We start from the raw sequence: 26,704 nt of genomic DNA on the forward strand, positions 1-26,704 counted from the left end.
AGTACAATAACTTCAGTTTTATCTGAGTTTAAAAGCAGGAAATTAGAGGTCATCCATGTCTTTATGTCTGTAAGACAATCCTGCAGTTTAGCTAATTGGTGTGTGTCCTCTGGCTTCATGGATAGATAAAGCTGGGTATCATCTGCGTAACAATGAAAATTTAAGCAATACCGTCTAATAATACTGCCTAAGGGAAGCATGTATAAAGTGAATAAAATTGGTCCTAGCACAGAACCTTGTGGAACTCCATAATTAACTTTAGTCTGTGAAGAAGATTCCCCATTTACATGAACAAATTGTAATCTATTAGACAAATATGATTCAAACCACCGCAGCGCAGTGCCTTTAATACCTATGGCATGCTCTAATCTCTGTAATAAAATTTTATGGTCAACAGTATCAAAAGCAGCACTGAGGTCTAACAGAACAAGCACAGAGATGAGTCCACTGTCCGAGGCCATAAGAAGATCATTTGTAACCTTCACTAATGCTGTTTCTGTACTATGATGAATTCTGAAACCTGACTGAAACTCTTCAAATAGACCATTCCTCTGCAGATGATCAGTTAGCTGTTTTACAACTACCCTTTCAAGAATTTTTGAGAGAAAAGGAAGGTTGGAGATTGGCCTATAATTAGCTAAGATAGCTGGGTCAAGTGATGGCTTTTTAAGTAATGGTTTAATTACTGCCACCTTAAAAGCCTGTGGTACATAGCCAACTAACAAAGATAGATTGATCATATTTAAGATCAAAGCATTAAATAATGGTAGGGCTTCCTTGAGCAGCCTGGCCCCCCTTCCTAGCCCCCCCGAAGCTATAGGGTTTTATACCGCTAAAATGTTATTGGCAGGCCTTTAACTAATTTTTGGTGGTTTTAGACACATTGAAAGCAAGAATAATAAACAAAAAATTATATTTATTTTGTAATATTTTGTAAGATCATAGTTATTTTTTGCATGTTTCTGTCAAAGTCTAAATTAATAAATAACATTGAAAATGTTAAAAACACATTATTTAATGGACACAGCATTTAGTCTCTTCTTCAGAAATGACACACAGTGGCTTTTAATCCAATGAAGCAGGCAGTTTTTCTACCATCCTGACAGTTTTTTTTTTTTTTTTTTTTTTTTTTACAATTTCAGTGGGATTGCATTAAATTTTCTTTTTAAACAATATAACCCCTAATTGCCTTGTTTGAACAAGAGCTGAACCTGGACTGATTTTTCAAACCTGCTCTTTTAAATGATAAACTTTGTGAGTCATTTTTTTCACTTCTTTCACTGACGCTGTGCCCCTCCTCCTCCACTCTCTCTCCAGGGGTCGAAATACATTTTTTAACCTACTTGCACAGGTGCTAGTAACAAAAAAATTACTTGCACCAAAAAAAAAAGTTACTTGCACAAACAAAAGTCACTTTAGTCACTTTCACACCGGGCCCACTTCGAGTTGCTTCTTCCTGTGGAGTCATGATGACGCAGGAATTTCTGCATCAGGTGCGCGCAGCAGGGGGCAGAGAGGTGGTGAGAACAGCCTACAGGCATGGAAATAGAGACCTGGAATGGACGTCACATGACTAGCAGCGTGCCACATGGCGGCCATTACTAAGGGTGGAGAGAGCACCTTGAGCCTGTTAAGGCACTTGTTAAACAGAAGAGAAATGAGGGAAAAAAGGCAGCCAGTGCTTCAGCATCAACTGCACCAACTACAAAAACAAATTCCCCAATACTAAAATGAACTGTACAAGAGCCTTAATATAATTATGTAAAATAAATGTCTATTAAAGTTGTTATGTCGCAATTTAATATCAATATACTGAGACTATAACTCAACGCCATAAGTTCTTTTCATTAAGCTGTGTTCACATGCGGAAACAAAAACGTTTAAATATATTTATGTCTATATATACAGTAGTGTTCAGAATAATAGTAGTGCTATGTAACTAAAAAGATTAATCCAGGTTTTGAGTATATTTCTTATTGTTACATGGGGAACAAGGTACCAGTAGAGTCAGTAGATTCTCACAAATCCAACAAGACCAAGCATTCATGATATGCACACTCTTAAGGCTATGAAATTGGGCTATTAGTAAAAAAAAAAAAAAAAAAAAGTAGAAGTATGTTGTTGTCATTAAAAGTCTAGCAGTAATATTACAGTGGAAAAAGCAGCAAGGTAAATGAGCACAATGGCAAGACTTCAGATTTATATTTTAATACATAAGGATTGTTTATCCAGGCATGTATGGGTTCATTAGAGCTTTTAATCAGCTTGAATACAACTTACAAGGCTTCATTTATAAAACTCCATCGAGAATTATGATGACAGGAAAAAAAAAAACATCACAGTAAATGAACAGAATGGCATATTTTCCCTAAATTTCCACACTTTACATAAAACGTTTTTTTCTACCCAGGCATGTATGGGTTCATTAGAAAGAGCAATTAAAGGGCTTTAAAACAAGCCTACCTTTATTAAAATATGTTAACAAATAGCGACAATAGAGAGAGAAAAGAAGCACAGTTTGTCATAATTTCCCCAAATTTATGCATTTTACATAAAACTTTTTTTTTCACCCACACATCCATAGGTTCATTAGAAAGAGCTTTCAAAGGGCTTTAAAACAAGCCTACATTTATTAAAATCCATTAAGAAATAGCAACGCTAGTGCAAAAAAAGCGGTCAGTTTATTATTGATGATCTGCACATCTCCACCCTTAGTAATGGCGCCGCCTTGTGGTTAGTGACAGTAATAGATAGACGCGCACGAACATTCCAGGTCTATATTTCCATGTCTGCAGGTTCTCTGCACAGAGGAATCAGAGTGCACAGTTTGGCTGCAGACAGACTGTGCACTCTGATTTCTCTTCTAATTTATATTTGTTCTTGTGCTGAGCTGCAGGTCTGCGCTCTGAGTTCTGTTATAGTTTATCTTTGCTCCTCTGACTGCGCGTGCGCGCGAACAAACCGTCCGTGAGTAAATGTGGAGATGTCTGGAGTTATACTTCATGTGGACATGTCCTGTCTCTGGTAATCAGTCTGTGCACAGGACTTATGTCCTTTTTTTAAACACAGTGATGAGAGAGTTTGAGCAGAGAGCGAAGAACTAACAGACTTGTCCACATCAAGTATAACTCCAGACATCTCCACATTTACACACGGACGGTTCGTTCGCAGGCATCAAAGGAAGAAAGATAAACTATAACAGAACTCAGAGTGCAGACCTGCAGCCCTGCACAAGAACAAATATAAACTAGAAGAAAAATCAGAGTGCACAGTCTGGCTGCAGCCAAACTGTGCACTCTGCACAGTTTCTTTGCTAATAAAATTTTAACTATTAGAGAAAAAATTACTCATAAAAAGTTCCCTAAAAAGCCTTCAGTTAATTCAAAATGCTGCAGCTAGAGTACTGACGGGGACTAGAAGGAGAGAGCATATCTCACCCATATTGGCCTCTCTTCATTGGCTTCCTGTTAATTCTAGAATAGAATTTAAAATTCTACATGATTACTGCACAGGGGATAATTCTGCCTTTTTTTTTCATTTTGGGGACGTTAGCCTCCTGACCAACACTCCGGTCCAGTTGGTGGCGGTAATGCTCCACATAAATTGGTTGCCAACCGCCATTAAACACGAAGAGGAAGAAACGACAACAATGGCGTCCGTAGACGTGGAAGACGAGAGTATCCTCGCGTCCATCTTCAGGGACAGCTTCCCGGACACCTGGAGGGACAATCCGGACTTCACGGCCTACCTGTCCGAGCTCAGCTCGTTCGGAGTGGAGAAGCTGAGCCGCGAGCCGGAGCGACTGGCGGAGGAGCGCGCGCAGATTCTGCAGCAGACCCGGGAACTGGCCTTCTCCAACTACCAGACCTTCATCCGCACCGCCGACTGCACCGAACACATCTACCGGGACTTCGGTCGCGTGGAGAGCAGCGTGTCCCGACTGCTGGACAAGCTGCCCGGCTTCGGACAGAAGTGCAGGTCTGTCGAGTGGTCCGTCCGGGAGAGGCCGCGGCTCTGATTGGCTGGTCGTCGTCACGTGATAACTGCGCTATTCGTTGACGGAGCGTCTCCAACCTTCCGCTTAAGGCCTGGTTCACACGGCAGGATTTTAAAATTATCTTTCGGTTTCCAAAACCTGAGAGACCACACACGTGAAGATAAAAAATCATGGATCTAACAGGTTTGGTGGTACAGTGTGTGGTGTTCAGCCACACGGTGAGGACAACAACACCACACACGAACATTTACAGTTCAGACAGGAAATCTCGCAAAATCTCTCGAGATTAAACGTGACTTCAGAGTAAACAAACGGAGGTACTTTGTGAACTATTTAAAACAGAGGGGAAACGATACAAAAGAAACGGTGTTCTTTAAAGGAGTGGATACAGCGCGACCACCGGACTTTCTGGTAAGTCAGAACAGCTGTTTTGATTTTATTTTCCGCTCCATACATCCGTCACCTCGCTTTCTGATTGGCTGCACGTCACATTCAGCAAGCTGCGTGCTTGTCTACACATGGTACTCTAAGGAAAGACTAAACAGAACAGGAGGAGGCATAGCAATTGCTATAACGAATGCAATAGCAAAGCAGACAACAGCCCAAGAAAACCTAGAAGACAGCACAATGGAAATACTTTGGCTAAAAATAGAAAACCAAAAACAAACCAGACTTCATAGGATGCTACTACGGACCACAAGAGACATGCTATAAGGATGAGGTGGAAAGGCAGTACGCCATAATCAGAACACAAATCCAATGCTACAAACAGGAAGGAAATGTACTACTAGCAGGAGACTTCAATGCAAAACTGGAAATTAGAGCAGGACAATACCAACAAAAAAGAAAGTAGAAATGGGAGAATCCTAAAAAACCTATTAAAAGAAGCCGACTGCAAGGCAATTAACCTTAAATCTGAAACAGGCCTGTGGACAAGAGAGAACAGACACAACGATGAAAAATCTGTAATAGACTACATAATAGCATGTGACAAAATGGAACAAAGAACAACAAGAGTAGAAGTTGATGAAGCAGGAACCCTCAGACCCAAAAGTAAACATGGGGAGTCAGATCACAACACGACAGCAGCTTGCATCCAAATACCAGAGACCAGCAGAAGAACAAAAAGAATTAAAAGATGGAACCTAGAAAATGAAGAAGGTTGGAAGGAATACAACAAAGTACTGTCCAAAAAAATTACAAATAAACCTAGTGAATACAAAGAATATGAAACGGTAATAAAGGAAGCCCTAAAAGAGACAATAGGACAGAGAACAATAAGCATAAACCAACAGAAAAGAAAAGACCCAGAAACAAAAGGCCTGCGGGAGAAAGTGAGAGAGAAAAGGAAAATTTTCCAGAAGGCCAGCAAAGAGGAAAAAAGGAAGCTCTAGAGAGCTACTACGAGGCACAGAGGAAACTAAGAAAGGCAACGGATGAAAAATATAAAAAATAAGTTCAAGAGAACCTGAACAAAATTATTACCAGCAGAGACCCAAAAAATGAGATATGGAAAATGAGGAAAAAGTTAGCCAAGAAGGGACAGGCAGAATACAACTACATCACAGAGGACAATAGAGAAATCACTAATGAGGAAGAAACCAAATCCCACATAGCAAACTACTACGAGGACCTATACCGAGCAAGAGAAGGTAAACCGGAGTATGAGGCATGGACCAATAGAATATCAGCAGAGGTTGAGAGAGTTACAAACCAACTAAGACCGCAAAACATACCAAAAATATACCTCGAAGAGATGCTGCGGGTAAAGAGGAAACTAAAACGGAAAAAAGCAACGGGACCAGACAACATACCAAACGAAATATTCATAAATGCAACAAATGGCACTATGAAAATATATTGTACAATGTTTAATCAAAGGGCACATACAAACAAAATCCCTGATGAATGGAGGAACGGCCACATTGTAAGTATATACAAAGGTAAAGGAAAAAAAGGCAAATGTGCCAATGAAAGGGGAATTACCCTCAGCAGCAACATAGGGAAATTTTTATGAAAGAATCCTGCATCATAGAATAAAACCCCTGATACAAATTAGTGAACTACAGGGAGGTGGTAAGGAAAACATAGGAACTGCAGACCATATCTTACTATTAAACCACCTGATTGACAACAAAAAAACCAAGATACATAACGTTCCTGGATGTGACCAAAGCATATGATAAAGCCTGGGCAGATGCTCTGATGTACACGCTCTACAAAAATGGACTAAGAGATAAAATATGGCTAAAAATAAAGGCGCTCAACGAAAACCTGAAAGCCTCAATAATGACCAGATATGGACTTACAAGACAAATACAGATCAAAGACAGCATTAGACAAGAAGGAGTCCTGTCGGTCATAATGTACGCACTACTAATAGCCGAAATAGGCAAAGAGATCCTGAATAGCAACCTTGGAACAGAGACAGGTACAGGGAAAAAAATAGGATGCCTACTATGGATGGACAACATAGCCCTCATAGCAGAGACGGCCAAAGAAATGCAAATAATGCTAAATATAACAAATGATCTGGCAAATAGGTACCACATAGAATTTGGGGAAGAAAAAAGTAAAGTTATGATGATAGGGAAACCAAAAGATGATACAAATTTCTACATAGGACCCAAAAAACTGGAAAAATGTGTAAATTACAAATACCTAGGGAAAATAATCAACAATAACAACAACCAAGCCGACCAAATAGAAGAAGCAAAAAAGAAAGCAGAAGGAGCCTTACAAACCATCCTACAAATAGCAGGAAGCCTGGACCTAAGAGGAATAGAAATGAGAGTTATCTGGCAACTAGTGGAATCATGCATAATCCCAATAATTGGGTATGCAGGAGAGTCAGTGGTAACAACAAAAAAGGAGGGGAAAATGAGGAACCAAATCTTGGACAATATATTAAAACGGCTCCTAATACTACCAACAACACCACCGAGAGAAATCATGTATGCGGAAACAGGGCTCTGGGATATAGACCATATAATACAAAAAAACAAGGTCAACTTCCAAAAAAGGATAAATACAGTAGGATCAGACCTAATGAAAAGAATAATCAACAACAATAGTAAACCATGGAAAAGGGAAGTCAACAGGATTAAGGAAAAACTGCAGATAACGGATCAAACAAGCAAAGGAGATATAAAAAGGAAAATAGGCGAACAGCTAAAGAAGAATATCAAACAACAAGGAGAGATCAAATCAAAGGTAAAACATTACATTGAAAACGTAAAAACGTTGGAAGTAGGAAAAAGGAAACCCTACCTGGACAAACTAAACAGGATGGAAGCACATAGCTAGGGCTGTCACAATTATTACAATATTCGTCAATCACGATTATTTTTCATATTCGCGATTACTGTGAATTATTTATTTTATCCACAAAGCATAAAACGACTCATAAAACGTCATTGTGCTGCAGCCTCGCTCTCGTCTTAAGGCGGGACAATAACAAGGAGGCTGACGGCCGATTAAAACAGTGCCGTCTTCTTCAAAAGCCGTCTAAAATGCGGAGCTGTCGCTGTGTGTGTCTGTGCCTGTGTGTGCATGCGCGCGCGGAGTTAACAGGCTGCAGACTGTGAGGGAGGGGGTGGGTGAGGGAGATTCCTGAATGCAGGCGCGACACGTTCAGTGTGCAGCGAGCGCGGAGCAGAGAGAGGATTTTAACCCGAGTGAACATGTTAACAAAACAAAACGTGAAGCTGCTTTTACTTCTCTCTGAACTTTCTCTAAAGGTGTGATTCTGCTGTTACCGTCCTGTTCACACCACGTGCGCGTCGTATGCTGAATTTATGAGATCATGAGATGAAATAAACGGTCAAATAGCTTTGAAAACATATTTAAAAAATGAGAATATATGAATGAACTGAGCCACAAAAAAAAAACAATGTTCAGACGCACAGATCACAAAAACCAGGTGAGAACTCTGAACTTTAACAGCTGTTATTTTCCAAAGGTATTTATTTGTTCAATCTTGAGCTTAATGTAGTGTTTACAAAACCTGACTGATGAGGAGAAACAATTTCAGAAATGCAACAGAAACAACCACAATTCAGAAAAAGTTGGGACTGTATGTAAAATGAAGATAAAAATAAAAATCATGATGGCAAGAACAAGAATGCTGGCAGTACAATGCAACTATAGGAATAAATATGCCAATGTATAATGTAGGTTCTGCAATGCTGAGGAGGAAACCCAAAAACATATACTAGAGGAATACCAGCAAGTCAGTAGGCAAAAATGCCCGAAAGTAACAACGGAGGATATCTTTGAAGAAGATACAACCAAATTAAGAGAAACTGCAAAAGCTCTTACACAGATCGAGGAAAAGCTAAAACACTAATGTGCTGCTCCCCCCTCGGAACAGTAGGGGAGCCCCCAGCAGACCTGGGAACGCACACACGAGAAGAAGAAGAAGACTGTCGGGGCGTCCTTAAGATTGTCGGAAGGGGAAGATTGGGTCCGATATCGGCCTAATTATCGTGCTGTGTCAACCAGGCCTAAAGATAATCTTATCAGATATATTCCTCCCGTGCGTGGTGTGGTCAGAGCGCTCTGATCACAAATCAAGGATATTCAACATGTTGGATTTTTTTGGCCCGATATCGCAGTGCGTGTTTTGTCCTCCGACCACAAACGAGCACGCAGCCTGCTGAATGTGACGTTCAGCCAATCAGAAAGCGAGGTGACCGACGCACGGAGCGGAAAAATAAAATCAAAACAGCTGTTCTGACTTACCAGAAAGTCCGGTGGTCGCGCTGTCTCCACTCCTTTAAAGAACACCTTTTCTTTTTCTTTTTGTATCGTTTTTTCCCTGTGTTGTAAATAGTCCACAAAGTACCTCCGTTTGTTTACTCTGAAGTCACGTTTAATTTTGAGAGATTTTGTTGTGTGTTGGGGGGGGGTTTGGCTGGCCAAGATACTGTTTGTGTGTTTTGTGTATACTTCGGGTGGTTTGTGGGGGGCGTGTCTGAGGCTGTGATGATGGATGAAGCATCTCTCACCCTCCACTGTCATCATGACAACCCCATGCACCTGATGAGCAGTTCACGTGTAGAGTTAAAGGATGACCAGCTGAAGTGGATATCCTGATCAGCAGTTCACGTGCAGTTCCAAAGGACTTCCAGCTGAAGTAGATATCTTAATGATGTACTACATTTAAGCCATAACTGCTCTGTGTAAGGTGCTGGGGACTCAACCTTGTTACTTCTGTGTGACGACCGTTTGTCCAACACTGTGACGCCGAGGATCGCTCCAGGTTTGACGCACCGTGCCTGTTAAGGAGAAGGGTGAGGGACATGCTCCATCAGCACACCTCAGAGGTAACTAAAGCTTAAATGACTGAGTAATTAACAGTAGTAATTTGACGTCTTGCAAGCAGCAATATTTGAGCTACTCTGATAATTGTGTAAATTCGCTCTTCACAGCCGTGGCGTGCTGAATGTTGATCCTCCACAGGCTGTGAGAGCTGTCTCTTTAATTTGAGTCTGAAGTAGAACCTGAATGTGTTTGCTGATGGTGTGAATCCTAAACAGTATTTGTGTGAACAGTGACTTACCTCACCTCTCGTCCTTAACAGGCGCTGTCCGATTCATTAACCACCTGGGGGGTGCTGTCGGTAATTTCTGGGTCCAGAACTGTCGGGCTCCAATCCCTTGGGCGCTAGGAAGAGCGCGTCGTCCTCCACCCCGCCAGGCCATTAATTCACCTTTTGTTTATATATAGCACTTGTAAAATAAATCTGTTTTCTGGAACCGCTCTCTGTTTATTTAGCGCTGGGTCCTTGTCAGACGCTGGTTCGCTCCTCAACCCGCGTCCATACATAACAGATTTTGTGAGATTTCCTGTCTGAACTGTAAATGTTTCATGTGTGAAATCTGTTGGTGTGTGGTGTTGTTGTCCTCACCGTGTGGCTGAACACTACACACTGTACCACCAAACCTGTTAGAGCTATGATTTTTTTATCTTCACGTGTGTGGTCTCTCAGGTTTTGGAAACCGAAAGATCATTTTAAAATCCTGTCGTGTGAACCAGGCTTAAATCTCATGTTTTATCGATCAGTAATCAATTCAAACATCGACCTGTTCAGTCTTTAGACCTGAGGTTTATAACTTTAAAACAGAATGATTTACGTCGATTCTTAACCCTGTTTAAAGGGTTTTTTCATCAGCTTCTAAACCAGTTTCATGTAAATCAAACCAGATTGTGTTTGGACAGCAACACTATCAAACATGCTTTGTTGTCATTTTGTCCCTGTGCACTATCACAATGTTGTTAGACTGAATTGATTTTATTTGGCACCAAATCACAACATGAATTATCTCAAGGTGAGAGAAGTGTGGATAAGATTAGGACAAAGTACCTGAACACCAGAGTCGACGTGTTTCAGCCAAGGTCAGTTATTAAAAATATCTTTTTAAAGGTGTCCAGAAAAGTCAGAATCAAGACTCAAAGCAACAGTTTTTATTTTGCTAGCAAAAGGAAGCAGCAAACACCAAGACGGCTTCAGGTGACGTCACGGATCGTGTGACGTGTCATGCAGCCGGCAGCTTCCGGTACAGCAAATAATTGAATCTTACTGTAATTATAGAGTTGTGTGTGTATAATTAATAATTGAACCTTACTCTACACAAATTAGACCAACATGGTGTTTCACTGCTGTGCATGCGATTGCACGAACCGTTAAAAGAAGGGCTCCGGTGTGCATTTTTACAGTTTTTCCGCTGATGCAGAGCGGTCTGACAAGTGACAGTTTTAAAGTTCTCCATCACGTCTATATTCATTTTTTTTTTTTACTAATTTGTCCCTCAACGAGCTCTTCAACCTCCATACCAAAGGTAAAATATACAGTTTCCTCCATGAATTATGGGTCATTTGAAGCTCTTTGTAGTTTTTGACTGTTGGGAAGTTGGTTATATTTGATCCATGACTGAAGTTCAGAAGGTTCCGGGTTCAAATCCCACCCCTGCCACATTTCTCCATGTAATGTGGAGTTGTGTCAGGAAGGGCATCCGGCGTAAAACGTGTGCCAATTCAACATGCAGATCCACCTTGGATTTGCTGTGGCGACCCCAAGTGCAAACAAGGGAGCAGCCGAAGGGACTGAAATGTTATCACTGTGCACACTGCAAAAAGTTTTAAAAGATGACTGGAGAGAAAGAAGCAAAACGGTAAAAGTGACAAATCACAGCCCTTCGCGGTGTCTGATTGAGCAGGTGCACGTCAGGCTGCAGGTCCCACGTCAGCACGGTTTGAAAAAATAAACAGTCGGGCTTTTAATCAAGGAAATACGCTACACACCTCCCTCAAATCGGTGAGTGTCAGTGCTGAGCTTCATTTTGTACCTCTGTGACTGGGTACGTCCAGACTGCTCTGTCCACTGTCGTTGACCGAATGCTCCCCCCTAAAAGTCAGTCCGCCCTGCATTCGCTGTACATGCGTCATTAGCTGAGGTTCACTGATTATCGCCTCATTTCTGCTTGAAACTGCCTCCAGTCATCATTTATCTCAGTGACAGATATCTGAAGCTTTTCTACAACAGTCATTTCTTCATAAATTCAGCATTATTTTGTCATAAAAGACGGAGGAAGCGATCAGAGCGACGTAGCTACACAAGCTGCTAGCTGATGCATTCACTGTGCGTTGGTCATTTCAAAGCATCACAAGTATCGCTTGTGCTTAAAACTGACTTTAGAATGATTTAAGAGGTTTTTATTTGTCATCTGATGGTTAATAATCCCATTAATCCATTTGATCGCTTTGGGTGAGGAGACTCTGTCTCAGACGGGCTGCTGAGCTCCAAAATGACATATGGGCAGTGGAGGCAGGGCGGAGCAATTTTTAGGGGCGAACTGTACATGTGAGGGGTTTTTAACGGAAGTGAACTGTGGTCGGACAGGACGTTTTGTCCGATGTGAGTGAAAATCCGTTACACAAAATTTGTTATACGGTGTTTATTAGGGTTGTAATAAATTAAGCAATGAGCTGGAATGACGTGTGAGTCCAGAATGCTTTGAGAACCTTAGACCTCAACAGGAAATAAAAGGGTTGAGTTCTTCTAAAAACTCTTGAGGTCTAAGGTTCTCAAAGCATTCTGGACTCACACGTCATTCCAGCTCATTGCTTAATTTATTACAACCCTTGAAAAATGTCAGATACCCATTTTATAAACAGGACCCAATCTAGAGTCCATGGATCCCCACTGAGAACACGCTCGTGTGTGGTTTTAATCCAATATTCATTTGTTTCAGAAATGAAGTGCTTTACTCAAATTACATGCTTAAATCCAAATTCTGGCCTTAAAGTTTCCTTGTAAATAAAAAATACATTTTGCACACAACATATTTCCCTCTAACATCTGTTAACTGTTGTGAAAAACTACACAACAAAACCATCTTCTGGTACTTGCACATCATGATGATATGTCTGTCATTAGCATGTCATCTGTCTTTGGCAACAAAAAAAAATTCCACCACAGAAGCCACCCAGATGGCTCTGAGGGAGTCCTCAGCCTCTGTGGCTGGAGGACGCGTTGGGTCTGACTGTGCCAGCCTCTGAAATGTCCCACATGTGGAAAGCTGAAGTGATTGTGTGCTTTTTGTACAGGGGGTTCATGAAGGAGGCAGAGGAGATCGGCGCCAGTCGTCGTATGAACAGCCTTACGTTAAACCGTCACACAGAGATTCTGGAAATTCTGGAGATCCCTCAGCTCATGGACACTTGCGTCCGCAACAGTTACTACGAGGAGGCTCTGGAGCTGGCGGCGTACGTCAAGAGGCTGGAGAAGAAGCACTCCTCCCTCCCGGTCATCCAGGTGAGTCTGGACCAAAGTGAAAACCGTTTTTGGACTCATTCATGAAGAAGTAAAAATGTCTTATTTCAAATTTTGTTGTGCTCAGGGCATTGTGCGTGAAGTCCGCCATTCAGCTCAACTCATGCTCAACCAGCTCCTGCAGCAGCTCCGCAGTAATTCCCAGCTTCCTGTCTGCTTGCGTGTGATTGGGTACCTCCGGCGGATGGATGTCTTTACTGAAGCCGAGCTGCGGGTAAAATTCCTGCAGGCCCGGGGCACCTGGCTGCGTGCTGTCCTCTCTGCCATCCCTGAAGAGGACTCATACTTTCACATCACCAAAACTGTTGAGGCCTGCCGTGTGCACCTCTTTGACATCATCACACAGTACCGTGCCATCTTCTCTGACGAGGACTCCTTAGTGCCCCCTGTTGGTGTTCAGGCCGCAGTGAACGAGGCGGCGATCTTTCACGGCTGGGTGGTGCAGAAGGTGGCAGAGTTCCTGGAGACACTGGAGAGGGACCTGCAGCGAGGTGTGGGAGGCCGCCTGGACTCTCTGCTGGGCCAGTGCATGTACTTCGGCCTGTCCTTCAGCAGGGTGGGAGTGGACTTCCGTGGACAGCTGGCACCAATGTTCCAAAAGGTGGCGGCAGATATTTTCTACAAAGCTGTCCAGGAAGCGGTCGACAAGTTCCAGGAGGACATGAACACATACACGCTTATTGCACTGCCCTCGATGCTTGGAGGGACGATCCCCGCTGTGCCGCCCTGCACTCAGCCCGGCACCCTGCAGCCGCCCATGTCTCTGCTGGACTTCCAGCCACTCGCCTGCTTCCTCAACAACATCCTGACCGTGTTCAACGACCTCCGGCTATGCTGTCCCGTTGGACTGGCTCAGGACGTGACCAAATGTCTCGAAGACGCCCTCATGAATGTAAGTAGAGCTTCTTTTGGCCACATGTGAGCCGACATTGCAGGTGTGGCTCACGTTGCTCAGTGTCCCCTCGGACAGGTGACGAGACAGATCGTGGTGTTCCACCGGGCCGAGGAGTCGGCGTTCAGCCTCCGGGAGAAGGAGCTGTTTGTTCAGTTCTGCTCTGCGTACACTGACGATCTGCTGCCGTTCCTAAACCGCTGTCTGCAGATTCTGTTTCCTCCGGCTCAGCTGGCGCTCATTCTGGGTAAGAACCTTCAGCAAAACAGCCTGAGACTTCATTTTGCATCGCTGTGAAGTCTGCAAGAGAAGGTGCAGGACAGAGGAGGCCTCGAGCCGCCCGTAAACTCTGCTGTTTGATGCTGCTGCACTCCACGTGCGTGTTTGCATGTTTCACAGATAGAACAGCGCGGTGTGAGCGGCGCACGTTGTTCCGTAGCCGTGTTTGGGTGAATGCAGCTTGCATGTAAATTTCAAACTTATTTGAAGTTGCGACGCTGTCGAGCAAATGCGGTGCAGATGTCTGTGTGTGTGTGTTACGTTTCGACATGTGCAAGTGCAGATAACGGTGTCACCAGTGATGGGCACATCTAACCAAAAAGTTAGCTTCCATAACAGTTAATCTGCTAACTGAAAAGTAATGTTTTATAGAGCTAAACCGATAAACCTCTAAAAACTTAGCGGAAGTTACAGATAAAAGCTAAACCAATAACTTTCAGTATTGATGTCAGTACACTAGCAGTTACTGACACAACAACGAGCTGGCGATTGTGTGTCCGATTAGCTTTCTCTCAGCAAAAGAGACCTAATAACGGAGGAGGAGGAATAAAGACAATTTCTCTTTACACAGTAATGACTGGCCGGCATATCACGCAAGTCATCAGCAGGCATACAGTTTTAACTTATGGTTTAATTTTAACCAAACTAATTTAAATTTTCAGTTTCAATTTATTTCCTTTATATAGTGCCACATCACAACAGAGTTGCCTCAAGGCACTTCACACAGGTAAGGTCTAACCTTACTAACCCCCAGAGCAACAGTGGTAAGGAAAACTCCCTCTGAAGAAGAAACCTCAAGCAGACCAGACTCAAAGGGGTGACCCTCTGCTTGGGCCATGATACAGACATAAATTACAGAACAATTCACGGATGAATATACAAGAAATGCTATTGGTGCACAGGACAGGAGGATCGCCAACACGAACACAACAGCTTAATGCTAACTTTAACACTGATAACGCCACAGACATGCTAACGCGTTAACATCGGTCCTGTTTTTAATTTTTTTTATTTCAATTTATTTTCATTTATATAGCGCCAAATCACAACAGAGTTGCCTCAAGGTGCTTCACACAAGTAAGGTCTAACCTTACTAACCCCCAGAGCAACAGTGGTAAGGAAAACTCCCTCTGAAGAAGAAACCTCAAGCAGACCAGACTCAAAGGGGTGACCCTCTGCTTGGGCCATGATACAGACACAAATTACAGAACAATTCACGGACGAATATACAATAACTGCTGTTGGTGCACAGGACAGGAGGATCGCCAACACGAACACAACTCCCATCTCTGGATGGAGCTGCACCTCAAACAGAGAGAAAAAACAGAATCAGGCATCAGAAAGACAAAAAATACTGTATAATTTGTCAGCATTGAACAACAAGAAAAACAGAAATACTAAGGTGATCGCCGGCCACTAGCCCTAAACTTCACTAAAAGACCCAGAATTTAGGTAAAGTTGAGGCTGCAGCCCGCTCCAATTACTAATAAAATGAATTTAAAAGAGTAAAAAGCATAAAACAAAACTGTACCAGTATGCTAGCCATATGGAAGGGAAAATAAGTGCGTCTTAATTCTGGACTTGAAAGTCTCCACAGAATCTGACTGTTTTATTGAGATCATTCCACAGAACAGGGGCACGATAAGAGAAAGCTCTGTGACCCACAGACTTCTTATTCACCTTAGGGACACAAAGTAGTCCTGCACCCTGAGAACGTAAAGCACGGGCTGGTACGTAAGGTTTAATTAGGTCAGCTAGGTAGGGAGGTTCCAGTCCATGAATAATTTTATAGGTTAGTAGCAGAACCTTAAAATCTGATCTCACTGGGACAGGAAGCCAGTGAAGAGACGCCAAAATGGGTGTAATGTGGTCAAACTTTCTGCTTCGTGTGAAAAGTCTGGCTGCAGCATTTTGAACCAATTGGAGACCCCTAATGCTGGACTGCGGTAAACCAGAAAATAGAACATTGCAGAAGTCCAATCTAGAAGAGATAAATGCATGGATCAGGGTCTCAGCATCAGCCATAGACAGGATGGGACGAATCTTGGCTATATTTCGCAGGTGGAAGAAAGCAGTCCTAGTAATATTTCTAATGTAGAGGCCAAAGGACAACGAATTACCCCAAGGTTATCAGTGTCAGTGTGATGTATGACACATGAGCCGAGGCTGAGCGTTAACTGGTCACATTGATGCTGATGTCTCACTGGACCAAGAACCATCATTTCAGTCTTTTCAGAGTTTAAAAGTAGGAAGTTTCTAGACATCCAACTTCTCACTGCTGTAAGGCAATCTTCTAAGGATTTTATGTGAACAAGATTACCAGCAGTTATCGGCATGTACAACTGAGTATCATCTGCATAGCAGTGAAAGGTAATCCCAAAACGTCGCAATATGTATCCAAGGGGTGCTATATAAAGGGAGAAAAGCAGGGGGCCTAAGACAGACCCCTGTGGAACCCCAATTTTCATGTCACTAAGGTTAGAGGTAGTGTTATTGTACAAAACACAGAACGACTGGTCAAGTATGACGTCAGCCATGCAAGGGCACTCCCAGTAATCCCAAAATGATTTTCCAGCCTATCAAGTAGAATATGATGATCCACTGTATCAAATGCAGCACTGAGATCTACCAGCAGCAGAACTATAGTGGTGACCGAATCCATTTCAAGCAGAAGATCATTCACCACTTTATTGAGAGCCGTCTTTATGGAATGATATTTTCTAAAAGCAGACTGCAGTGGCTCAAAGAGATTATTCTCAGTAAGATAGTCTACAAGCTGCCGTGACACCACTTTTTCCAGAATTTTAGAGCAAAATGATAGATTTGATATCGGCCGATAGTTTGTCAATACACTAGGGTCAAGATTAGGTTTCTTAAGTAATGTTTTAATCACTGCAGATTTGAAACATTTAGGAACAGATCCAGAAGTTAAAGAAAGATTAATAATTTCCAGCACAGTCGGCCCAAGAGTGGACCACAGGTCCTTAAACAGTTTTGTTGGTATAGGACCAAATAAACAGGTTGTGCTTTTTGTTGACATTACGAGTTTTGTCAGCATGCCGAGTGAGATACTATCAAATTCTGTAAATCTAGGTAATACCTCAGTAATGGTGTCCACCTCAATAGCAGGGTGTAGTGGCTGGATTAAGGCATGCTGGGATATGTTTAACCTAATGTCTTCTTTTCTTCCCAAAGTAATCCAGGAAATCTTGTGCTGTAAAAGGAGAGCGAACTACAGGTGGTTGTCCATGCAAAAGTGTTGCCACCGTGTCGAACAAGAACTTTGAGTTATGCTTGTTTTTGTTGATCAAATCAGAGTAATAGGTCCACTTTGTAGCCAATAATACATGTTTATAGTCTAAGATAGCATCACGCCACGCAAGGTGGAATACTTCTCATTTTGAACGACGCCATTTCCATTCTAGACCTCTTGCTTTATGCTTCAGGTCACGCAGGTAATCACTGAACCAAGGTGACTGCGATTTGGGGGAGCGCGGTTTTAACACAGGTGGTGCAATCATGTCAAATCAAAAATCAAATCAATTTTATTTATATAGCGCCAAATCACAACAACAGTTGCCCCAAGGCGCTTTATATTGCAAGGCAAAAGCCATACAATAATTACAGAAAAACACCAACGGTCAAAACGACCGATGTCGAGTGTAGTTTTGAGCTCTGAGTTTAAACTATCCACAAGTCTGTCTACTGACTGGGTATTTGTCATATGTGAAGCTAAGACATCAGGCAGTCTAGCTTCGAGTTCAGTATTAGTTGAGGAGTTGATGCATCGCCGTAGTGATAAATAAGGTTGTTATTCCAATAAACACAGCAGCGAAACTGTAAACTTAATAGGTGAGTGATCAGACACCACTGATGTAAGAAGCATGATGTCAATATTCGTGACAGCAATACCACGTGCGAGAACCAGATCCAGGGTATTTCCACTAATGTGCGTCGAATCCCGAATGCATTGCCGAAATCCTAATGCGTCCACAATTTCCATAAATGATTTGCAGAGGGGATCAGAAGGCTTATTTATATGAATGTTAAAGTCACCAATGATCAGAATGTTATCTACACTAGTTGACAAGTTAGAGATGAACGTACCAAATTCATCTAAGAATTCAGAATATGGGCCAGGAGGCCTATATACAGTGACAAAGTAATACGGGTGATTTTTATTCTTCTGACCTTGGCAATCAATCAATCAATCAATTTTTTTATATAGCGCCAAATCACAACAACACATTTGCCCCAAGGCAATGTGTAATATCCTGAGCAGAGCGGAGAATCAGATGCTCAAACGAGTGATATTTGTAACCCCCAACAGCTAATAAGCTAAACCTAGATTTATAAATAAGAGCAACACCCCCGCCTTGCTTCGCATCATGAGGGATGTGACTAAATGTATATGCTGGTGGGCAGGCCTCATTTAAGGGGAGGACAGCTGTAGGTTTAAGCCAGGTTTCACATAACCCAATCATATCTAAGTGATGATCAATAATTAAATCATTAATCAACAATGATTTTGAGGACAGTGATCTTATGTTAATGAGACCCAGACTAAGGACCTTAGTGGGGTGGACAGTTGAACTGTTTGGGTTTAGAGGTGGTTCCAGAGTAGCATATATAAGATGCCTAGAAGTAGGTTTAGGTTTAAGACATTCCATGCGCGTTGTAGGTAGCAGACACGAAATCTTTGCTATTGCTGGAACAACCACTGGGCCATTCTCAATTTCAACGTCATCCAATATAGTAATGGGTATTAAGTTTGGAAAGCATATCCCTCTATGATTTTTATGGACACGACTACGTAAGCAGGCCACAGTCTCAACTTGTTGAAATTCCCTCCCTGGCAAATAAACTGCACTATCACCATAGTGGATTTTCTGCACTAAATTCCCCACTAAGCTAATGGATTCTACACCCACATTTGTCATAAGCCTTGCAGGGTCTCTAATCACCTGCTCCATGGCTTGCTGTAGATTCCTAATGTCACCCTCCCTGTAGAGCTCTATCTATGTTCGCAGACAAGATGACGGCGCCTTCCCAAGCAGGATGGAGGCCGTCCGGCATCAGCAAGCCACGGCGGCCCCAGAACGAAGGCCATTTATCAATAAAGCTAAAGCCTTGCTGTCTACAAAACTGCGCCAGCCACCTATTTAACGATGTCAGCCTGCTAAACGCCTCATCAGTACCCCGGGAAGGGAGGGGACCAGAGACTATTAATCGATGCCGACACATCTTTCTGGCAAGGTCACAAGTCCTCTCTATGTCCATTTTTGTGACCTCTGAGTGCTTCATCCTGATATCATTGGTGCCAATGTGAATAACTATGTGACTATATCTCATGTCATGTTCCTTCATCTGTCTTCCCTTCTGCAGCGTCAGCACCCTAAGATGAGATGCAATGTCGGGAGCTCTGGCCCCAGGAATACATTTAACATCAGCCGGCGTCTGTAACCTGACTTTGCGTGTTATAGAATCCCCTATCACTAAAGTCCGGTGTTTCGGCCTGGAGACAGGAGTGGAAGTCACTTGTGGGCTCAGAGAATTCACACCTGGCAAATCCAAGGGGGATAACCGATTCACAGTTCGCACTGGCGAGTGTGATCGGGGTGCCACAACCGGGCACCAAGCCCTATGGGGCTTCCTCCGTCTAGCCACAATCTGAAAGCCGTCCTCCACAGCCGGCGTTTCTAAGCTGATGCTAATGGGCTCGCTAGCTGGCCCAACACTAACCTCATCTGGAGTGCCCGTAACATCTAACTCCACTGCGCTAAGAAGCTGCTCTAACTTACGGACACGGCTCTCTAAGAGAGCCACCCTATCTTCCAACATCACGCAGGATTTACGGAGGGTGTAAAGTAGAATTAGTAGTGTACTTTGTGCACTAAGAAATTCAAGAATGTAGCCAAGCAAACACGAGCTAACCAATAATGGATAAGCTAACCACTCCTAAGGCTCACACAGACGCAAATAAATGAATTAAAATTCACAGCAGTTACACTGAAAAACTAACAGAAGTATTAAACAGGTAAAAAAAGCAGCAGCTATAAAATACACTAAACAGTTAATTAACTAACAGGAGTGTAAAAAAAATGAAATGGAAAAAATGATGGCGGGCGTCCGAAATAGCTAACGCAAGCTAACCGCAAGCGAAAATGCTAGCCGCTCCTAAGATTTTACACAGGAGTAAAATAATTACTTAAAATTCACAGCATTTGGACTGAAAAACGAACAGAAGTATTAAATGGGTAGAAAAGAAACAGCTATAAAAAGTAACAATGGAGAGGGGAGGGGTCGACCTAGCTAGCGAATGCTAACTACTAGCGATTCACAACAGGACTGTTGTTAAATAACGTTCAGAGTAGATACAGTTAATAACCAGAAGAGTGCTAAACAGAAATAAAAGAAGCGTATACAACCATGTGAAGTTCAGAGTGGCGTCACAGCAACAAACAATCCGTCAGAAGCAAGTTGCCAGATCTGTGAAAGTCAGCAAGCCTCCGTTCTGTCTATCCATTCTATTTAAATTAATGTCACATATGAGCTTTATAAAGTGAAAATATCAGCTATATGTTTTAGTTTTAAAGTAATGCACTCATTTAGAAGGTTTTAGTGTTTGGACCACACATGCTGCAGTGCATTGTGGGTAACATTTCATGACAGGAGAAATGCATTGAGACCACTGATCTCTGTATAACACTGGATCACTCATTAGCCAATATCTTTGAAGCAAACTGGCCGCCATATTACCATTCCCATGTCCTGCTCCTCAATGCTTTTTTCTATTGAGCTTTAATGAGGCGCGCACAACTTTATTCTTTGTGATTTCATTAAAAAAATACTTTCATGTGCAGCTATAAACTGCACAAATCACCAGTTCAAAGACTGTGGACGAACATTTCACCTGTGAGGATGACTGAAATGGGAAGTACACACACACACACACACACACTCATCTTCAACCACTTAGTCCAATTAAGGGTTGCGGGGGGCTGGAGCCTATCCCAGTAGTCATAGAGCGTGAGGTGGGGTTCACCCAGGCAGGACGCCAGTCTGTCACAGGGCCACAAACAGACAAACAAACACATTCACACCCACTCGCACACCTACGGACAATTTAAAGATACCAGTCCACCTAACCCGTGTGTCTTTGGATGTGGGAGGAAGCCGGAGCACCCGGAGGAAACCCACACAAACACAGGGAGAACATGCAAACTCCACACAGAAAGGCCACAAGCGGGAATAGAACCCATGACCTTCTTGCTGTCAGGCAACAGTGCTAAGCACTAAGCCACCATGCTACCCGAAATGGGAACTACGTAATGAACAATAATTTGAAGAGTTCTCTCCCTTATTCCAGCATAAAGGCAAAGATAATAATAAGAATAATAATAAGTGGCTTATTAACTCAACATGTGGAGCCACATGTTGAGCTTTGTGTTGGATGAACTATTTTAAGACATTTATTAGGTCTACTTCTGCATAGTTTTGGAGCTTTAGGTGTTGTTGCTACGAGCTTTATTGTATTAGTCTGAAGCTCACAGAGCTGTGTGTTGTCATTACATCATTACAGAGAAAACTAACTCTCCTGTAACTAGTTAAGTGCTGTTTTATTCTTTTAGTGCAACTATTTAAAAAAAAAAAATCCACTATTTCTGTGTTAGCCATCATGACTTTTGTTCATAATATGGTACAGTACACACACACACACACACATATCTATATATATATATATAGATAGATAGATAGATAGATAGTCACGTTGGGACCAGGAAGCAGAGTTGTAGTCTTACACACCTCTCTGCAGCTTCACTCCCCCTGCCATCCCCTCATTACCCCATCCCCGTAGAGACGGTGCCTGCTCCCAGACCACCAATAACCAGCAAAAAAGAAAAAATAATATAGCACCTTCAATTGCACCACAGACTAAAACAGTTAAATGTGGTATATTAAACATTAGGTCTCTCTCTTCTAAGTTCCTGTTAGTAAATGATATAATAATTGATCAACATATTGATTTATTCTGCCTTACAGAAACCTGGTTACAGCAGGATGAATATGTTAGTTTAAATGAGTCAACACCCCCGAGTCACACTAACTGTCAGAATGCTCGTAGCACGGGCCGAGGCAGAGGATTAGCAGCAATCTTCCATTCCAGCTTATTAATTAATCAAAAACCCAGACAGAGCTTTAATTCATTTGAAAGCTTGTCTCTTAGTCTTGTCCATCCAAATTGGAAGTCCCAAAAAACAGTTTTATTTGTTATTATCTATCGTCCACCTGGTCGTTACTGTGAGTTTCTCTGTGAATTTTCAGACCTTTTGTCTGACTTAGTGCTTAGCTCAGATAAGATAATTATAGTGGGCGATTTTAACATCCACACAGATGCTGAGAATGACAGCCTCAACACTGCATTTAATCTATTATTAGACTCTATTGGCTTTGCTCAAAATGTAAATGAGTCCACCCACCACTTTAATCATATCTTAGATCTTGTTCTGACTTATGGTATGGAAATAGAAGACTTAACAGTATTCCCTGAAAACTCCCTTCTGTCTGATCATTTCTTAATAACATTTACATTTACTCTGATGGACTACCCAGCAGTGGGGAATAAGTTTCATTACACTAGAAGTCTTTCAGAAAGTGCTGTAACTAGGTTTAAGGATATGATTCCTTCTTTATGTTCTCTAATGCCATATACCAACACAGTGCAGAGTAGCTACCTAAACTCTGTGAGTGAGATAGATTATCTCGTCAGTAGTTTTACATCCTCATTGAGGACAACTTTGGATGCTGTAGCTCCTCTGAAAAAGAGAGCTTTAAATCAGAAGTGCCTGACTCCGTGGTATAACTCACAAACTCGCAGCTTAAAGCAGATAACCTGTAAGTTGGAGAGGAAATGGTGTCTCACTAATTTAGAAGATCTTCACTTAGCCTGGAAAAAGAGTCTGTTGCTCTATAAAAAAAGCCCTCCGTAAAGCTAGGACATCTTACTACTCATCACTTATTGAAAAAAATAAGAACAACCCCAGGTTTCTTTTCAGCACTGTAGCCAGGCTGACAAAGAGTCAGAGCTCTATTGAGCCAAGTATTCCTTTAACTTTAACTAGTAATGACTTCATGACTTTCTTTGCTAATAAAATTTTAACTATTAGAGAAAAAATTACTCATAACCATCCCAAAGACATATTGTTATCTTTGGCTGCTTTCAGTGATGCCGGTATTTGGTCAGACTCTTTCTCTCCGATTGTTCTGTCTGAGTTATTTTCATTAGTTACTTCCTCCAAACCATCAACATGTCTATTAGACCCCATTCCTATCAGGCTGCTCAAGGAAGCCCTACCATTAATTAATGCTTCGATCTTAAATATGATCAATCTGTCTTTATTAGTTGGCTATGTACCACAGGCTTTTAAGGTGGCAGTAATTAAACCATTACTTAAAAAGCCATCACTTGACCCAGCTATCTTAGCTAATTATAGGCCAATCTCCAACCTTCCTTTTCTCTCAAAAATTCTTGAAAGGGTAGTTGTAAAACAGCTAACTGATCATCTGCAGAGGAATGGTCTATTTGAAGAGTTTCAGTCAGGTTTTAGAATTCATCATAGTACAGAAACAGCATTAGTGAAGGTTACAAATGATCTTCTTATGGCCTCGGACAGTGGACTCATCTCTGTGCTTGTTCTGGTAGACCTCAGTGCTGCTTTTGATACTGTTGACCATAAAATTTTATTACAGAGATTAGAGCATGCCATAGGTATTAAAGGCACTGCGCTGCGGTGGTTTGAATCATATTTGTCTAATAGATTACAATTTGTTCATGTAAATGGGGAATCTTCTTCACAGACTAAAGTTAATTATGGAGTTCCACAAGGTTCTGTGCTAGGACCAATTTTATTCACTTTATACATGCTTCCCTTAGGCAGTATTATTAGACAGCATTGCTTAAATTTTCATTGTTACGCAGATGATACCCAGCTTTATCTATCCATGAAGCCAGAGGACACACACCAATTAGCTAAACTGCAGGATTGTCTTACAGACATAAAGACATGGATGACCTCTAATTTCCTGCTTTTAAACTCAAATAAAACTGAAGTTATTGTACTTGGCCCCACAAATCTTAGAAACATGGTGTCTAACCAGATCCTTACTCTGGATGGCATTACCCTGACCTCTAGTAATACTGTGAGAAATCTTGGAGTCATTTTTGATCAGGATATGTCATTCAAAGCACTTATTAAACAAATATGTAGGACTGCTTTTTTGCATTTACGCAATATCTCTAAAATCAGAAAGGTCTTGTCTCAGAGTGATGCTGAAAAACTAATTCATGCATTTATTTCCTCTAGGCTGGACTATTGTAATTCATTATTATCAGGTTGTCCTAAAAGTTCCCTGAAAAGCCTTCAGTTAATTCAAAATGCTGCAGCTAGAGTACTGACGGGGACTAGAAGGAGAGAGCATATTTCACCCATATTGGCCTCTCTTCATTGGCTTCCTGTTAATTCTAGAATAGAATTTAAAATTCTTCTTCTTACTTATAAGGTTTTGAATAATCAGGTCCCATCTTATCTTAGGGACCTCGTAGTACCATATCACCCCAATAGAGCGCTTCGCTCTCAGACTGCAGGCTTACTTGTAGTTCCTAGGGTTTGTAAGAGTAGAATGGGAGGCAGAGCCTTCAGCTTTCAGGCTCCTCTCCTGTGGAACCAGCTCCCCAAACTCACAGTAACGACCAGGTGGACGATAGATAACAAATAAAACTGGTTTTTGGGACTTCCAATTTGGATGGACAAGACTAAGAGTCAAGCTTTCAAATGAATTAAAGCTCTGTCTGGGTTTTTGATTAATTAATAAGCTGGAATGGAAGATTGCTGCTAATCCTCCTCCTCGGCCCGTGCTACGAGCATTCTGACAGTTAGTGTGACTCGGGGGTGTTGACTCATTTAAACTAACATATTCATCCTGCTGTAACCAGGTTTCTGTAAGGCAGAATAAATCAATATGTTGATCAATTATTATATCATTTACTAACAGGGACTTAGAAGAGAGAGATCTAATGTTTAATAGACCACATTTAACTGTTTTAGTCTGTGGTGCAGGATAGAGCCGTCTGTCTGCTAGGAAACATTTAAAATAGGTAGGTGCTAAAATCTTTGACTTCAGACTTCACGGAGGTTAACTGTTAAGCTTTAGTCGCTATGCCTGTAAAAATACATTAGCAGTCTAAAAATGATCAGACCAGAATTTATCAGAAGCTAATTAGCCCGCTGATGGCTTTAAAAGTTATCTGAAAAGCTCATCTGATAATGAAAGTTTCAGTAATTAGCGGTTAGCGGAACTGTGCCCACCACTGGGTGCCACATCACAGACTGAAGTGTCTTACGTGCACGGTGCTCGTGCATGTCTGTTCAGTCTAAAAGTAGAGATCTGCCAGGGGAGTCCCTTATTAACACGACTCCAGTTCTACAGAGAACCGTGTCCTGATGTTCCTCAGACGTCTGTCTCCCAGCAGAGGACTTGATGTATGATGGACTCGGGTGCACAAAGTGCATGACTGCAAATCTTAATAAATCTGAATTACAGAAAACCCAGCAAAATGTGCATGGGGGCAGTGCACGGCCGTGGGCTGCAGAATGCGTGGATCTGTTTTACAGACATTAATGGATTGTGTATGGTCAACTGACTCCTCCTGGTCCCAGGTTGACCTTTAAAGTGACAAAAACTGCCCAAAAATAAAAGTAGTTATTGCAAGTAATTAGTCATACAATAGTTTGATAAAAATCACATTGTACAAGAGTATAAACTGTGACTCATCATACAAATCCTTCAACTAAATATTATTGTTCAGGTAACAAATATGAACCACTAAGTTTATTTTTCGTACAGGTGTTCCTCCAAATCAGCTGCACAAGTACGGCAGTTTGGGCTCCGTCGACCTGGCTGCGGTTCTGGAACCTCTGGACTTTGTGCTTCCTGAGCGAGAAGCAGTGCCGCCCCCTCTGCTGGTCGACATCTGCGCCGAGCTCAGTGGCCCGACCGCTGACGACCAGCAGCAAGACGAACCAGTGAGAGATCCCGATCCAACGGGAATCCCGTCGGTTCCTGCAGACTCTGAACCAGAGCTCAAGATTGAACTGACTGACCCAAAGTCCGAAAAGAAAGAGTTAGAACCCGAGAGTGTGGAGTTTGTCACAGAAACTGGTACCACTGTGGCGTTAAGCAGTTGATTAAATGAACTTTCCAAAGGTGTCTTTTGTGTATTTAAGATCACTAATCTGAATCTTTTTGTATTTTTGAACTGTTGCTTTGGAAGAATATTTTCTGATCCTGGTTATTGGGCAGCGCAGTCTCGTTTGAGGACGGGCGCTAAAAGGTTAAAATATGACACAATCCTACGTCCGGGGACAGCCGTCTGTTTTGGGGTAAATTGCACACAAAATGAAAATGCTAAGAAAGTGAGGTTGTGGTGGAAAGTGGACATGTGTTGCGGTTTGTTTCTGACCCGGAGCTCAAACGTGTCGAGGCGGTTTTGTAGGCGAGAGAACGCAGCTCCTCTCAGGTTAGCTGTGTTGGCTAACACTTACTGACACGACGTCTCACTTTCGCCTCGTCACTTCTCTACGGAAGCGTATTGCATTCACTGGATAAAATTTTTTTTCGGAATTATCTCTTGTAATTATGA

General features: G+C 42.1%; 1 protein-coding gene across 1 annotated transcript; it reads left to right on the forward strand.

Annotated features, from left to right (window-relative positions):
• Window positions 1-3,610: 3,610 nt before the first annotated feature.
• cog8 (component of oligomeric golgi complex 8) lies at window positions 3,611-26,704 on the forward strand. The gene is made up of 5 exons (XM_034182897.1): window positions 3,611-3,978; window positions 12,608-12,815; window positions 12,901-13,725; window positions 13,804-13,972; window positions 25,909-26,704. The coding sequence occupies exons 1-5, from the start codon at window positions 3,650-3,652 to the stop codon at window positions 26,247-26,249; spliced, it is 1,872 nt and encodes a 623-aa protein (XP_034038788.1). The 5' UTR covers window positions 3,611-3,649; the 3' UTR covers window positions 26,250-26,704.

The sequence above is a fragment of the Thalassophryne amazonica genome, chromosome 2, assembly GCF_902500255.1.
Source record: "Thalassophryne amazonica chromosome 2, fThaAma1.1, whole genome shotgun sequence".
NCBI classification, from domain to species: Eukaryota; Metazoa; Chordata; class Actinopteri; order Batrachoidiformes; family Batrachoididae; genus Thalassophryne; species Thalassophryne amazonica.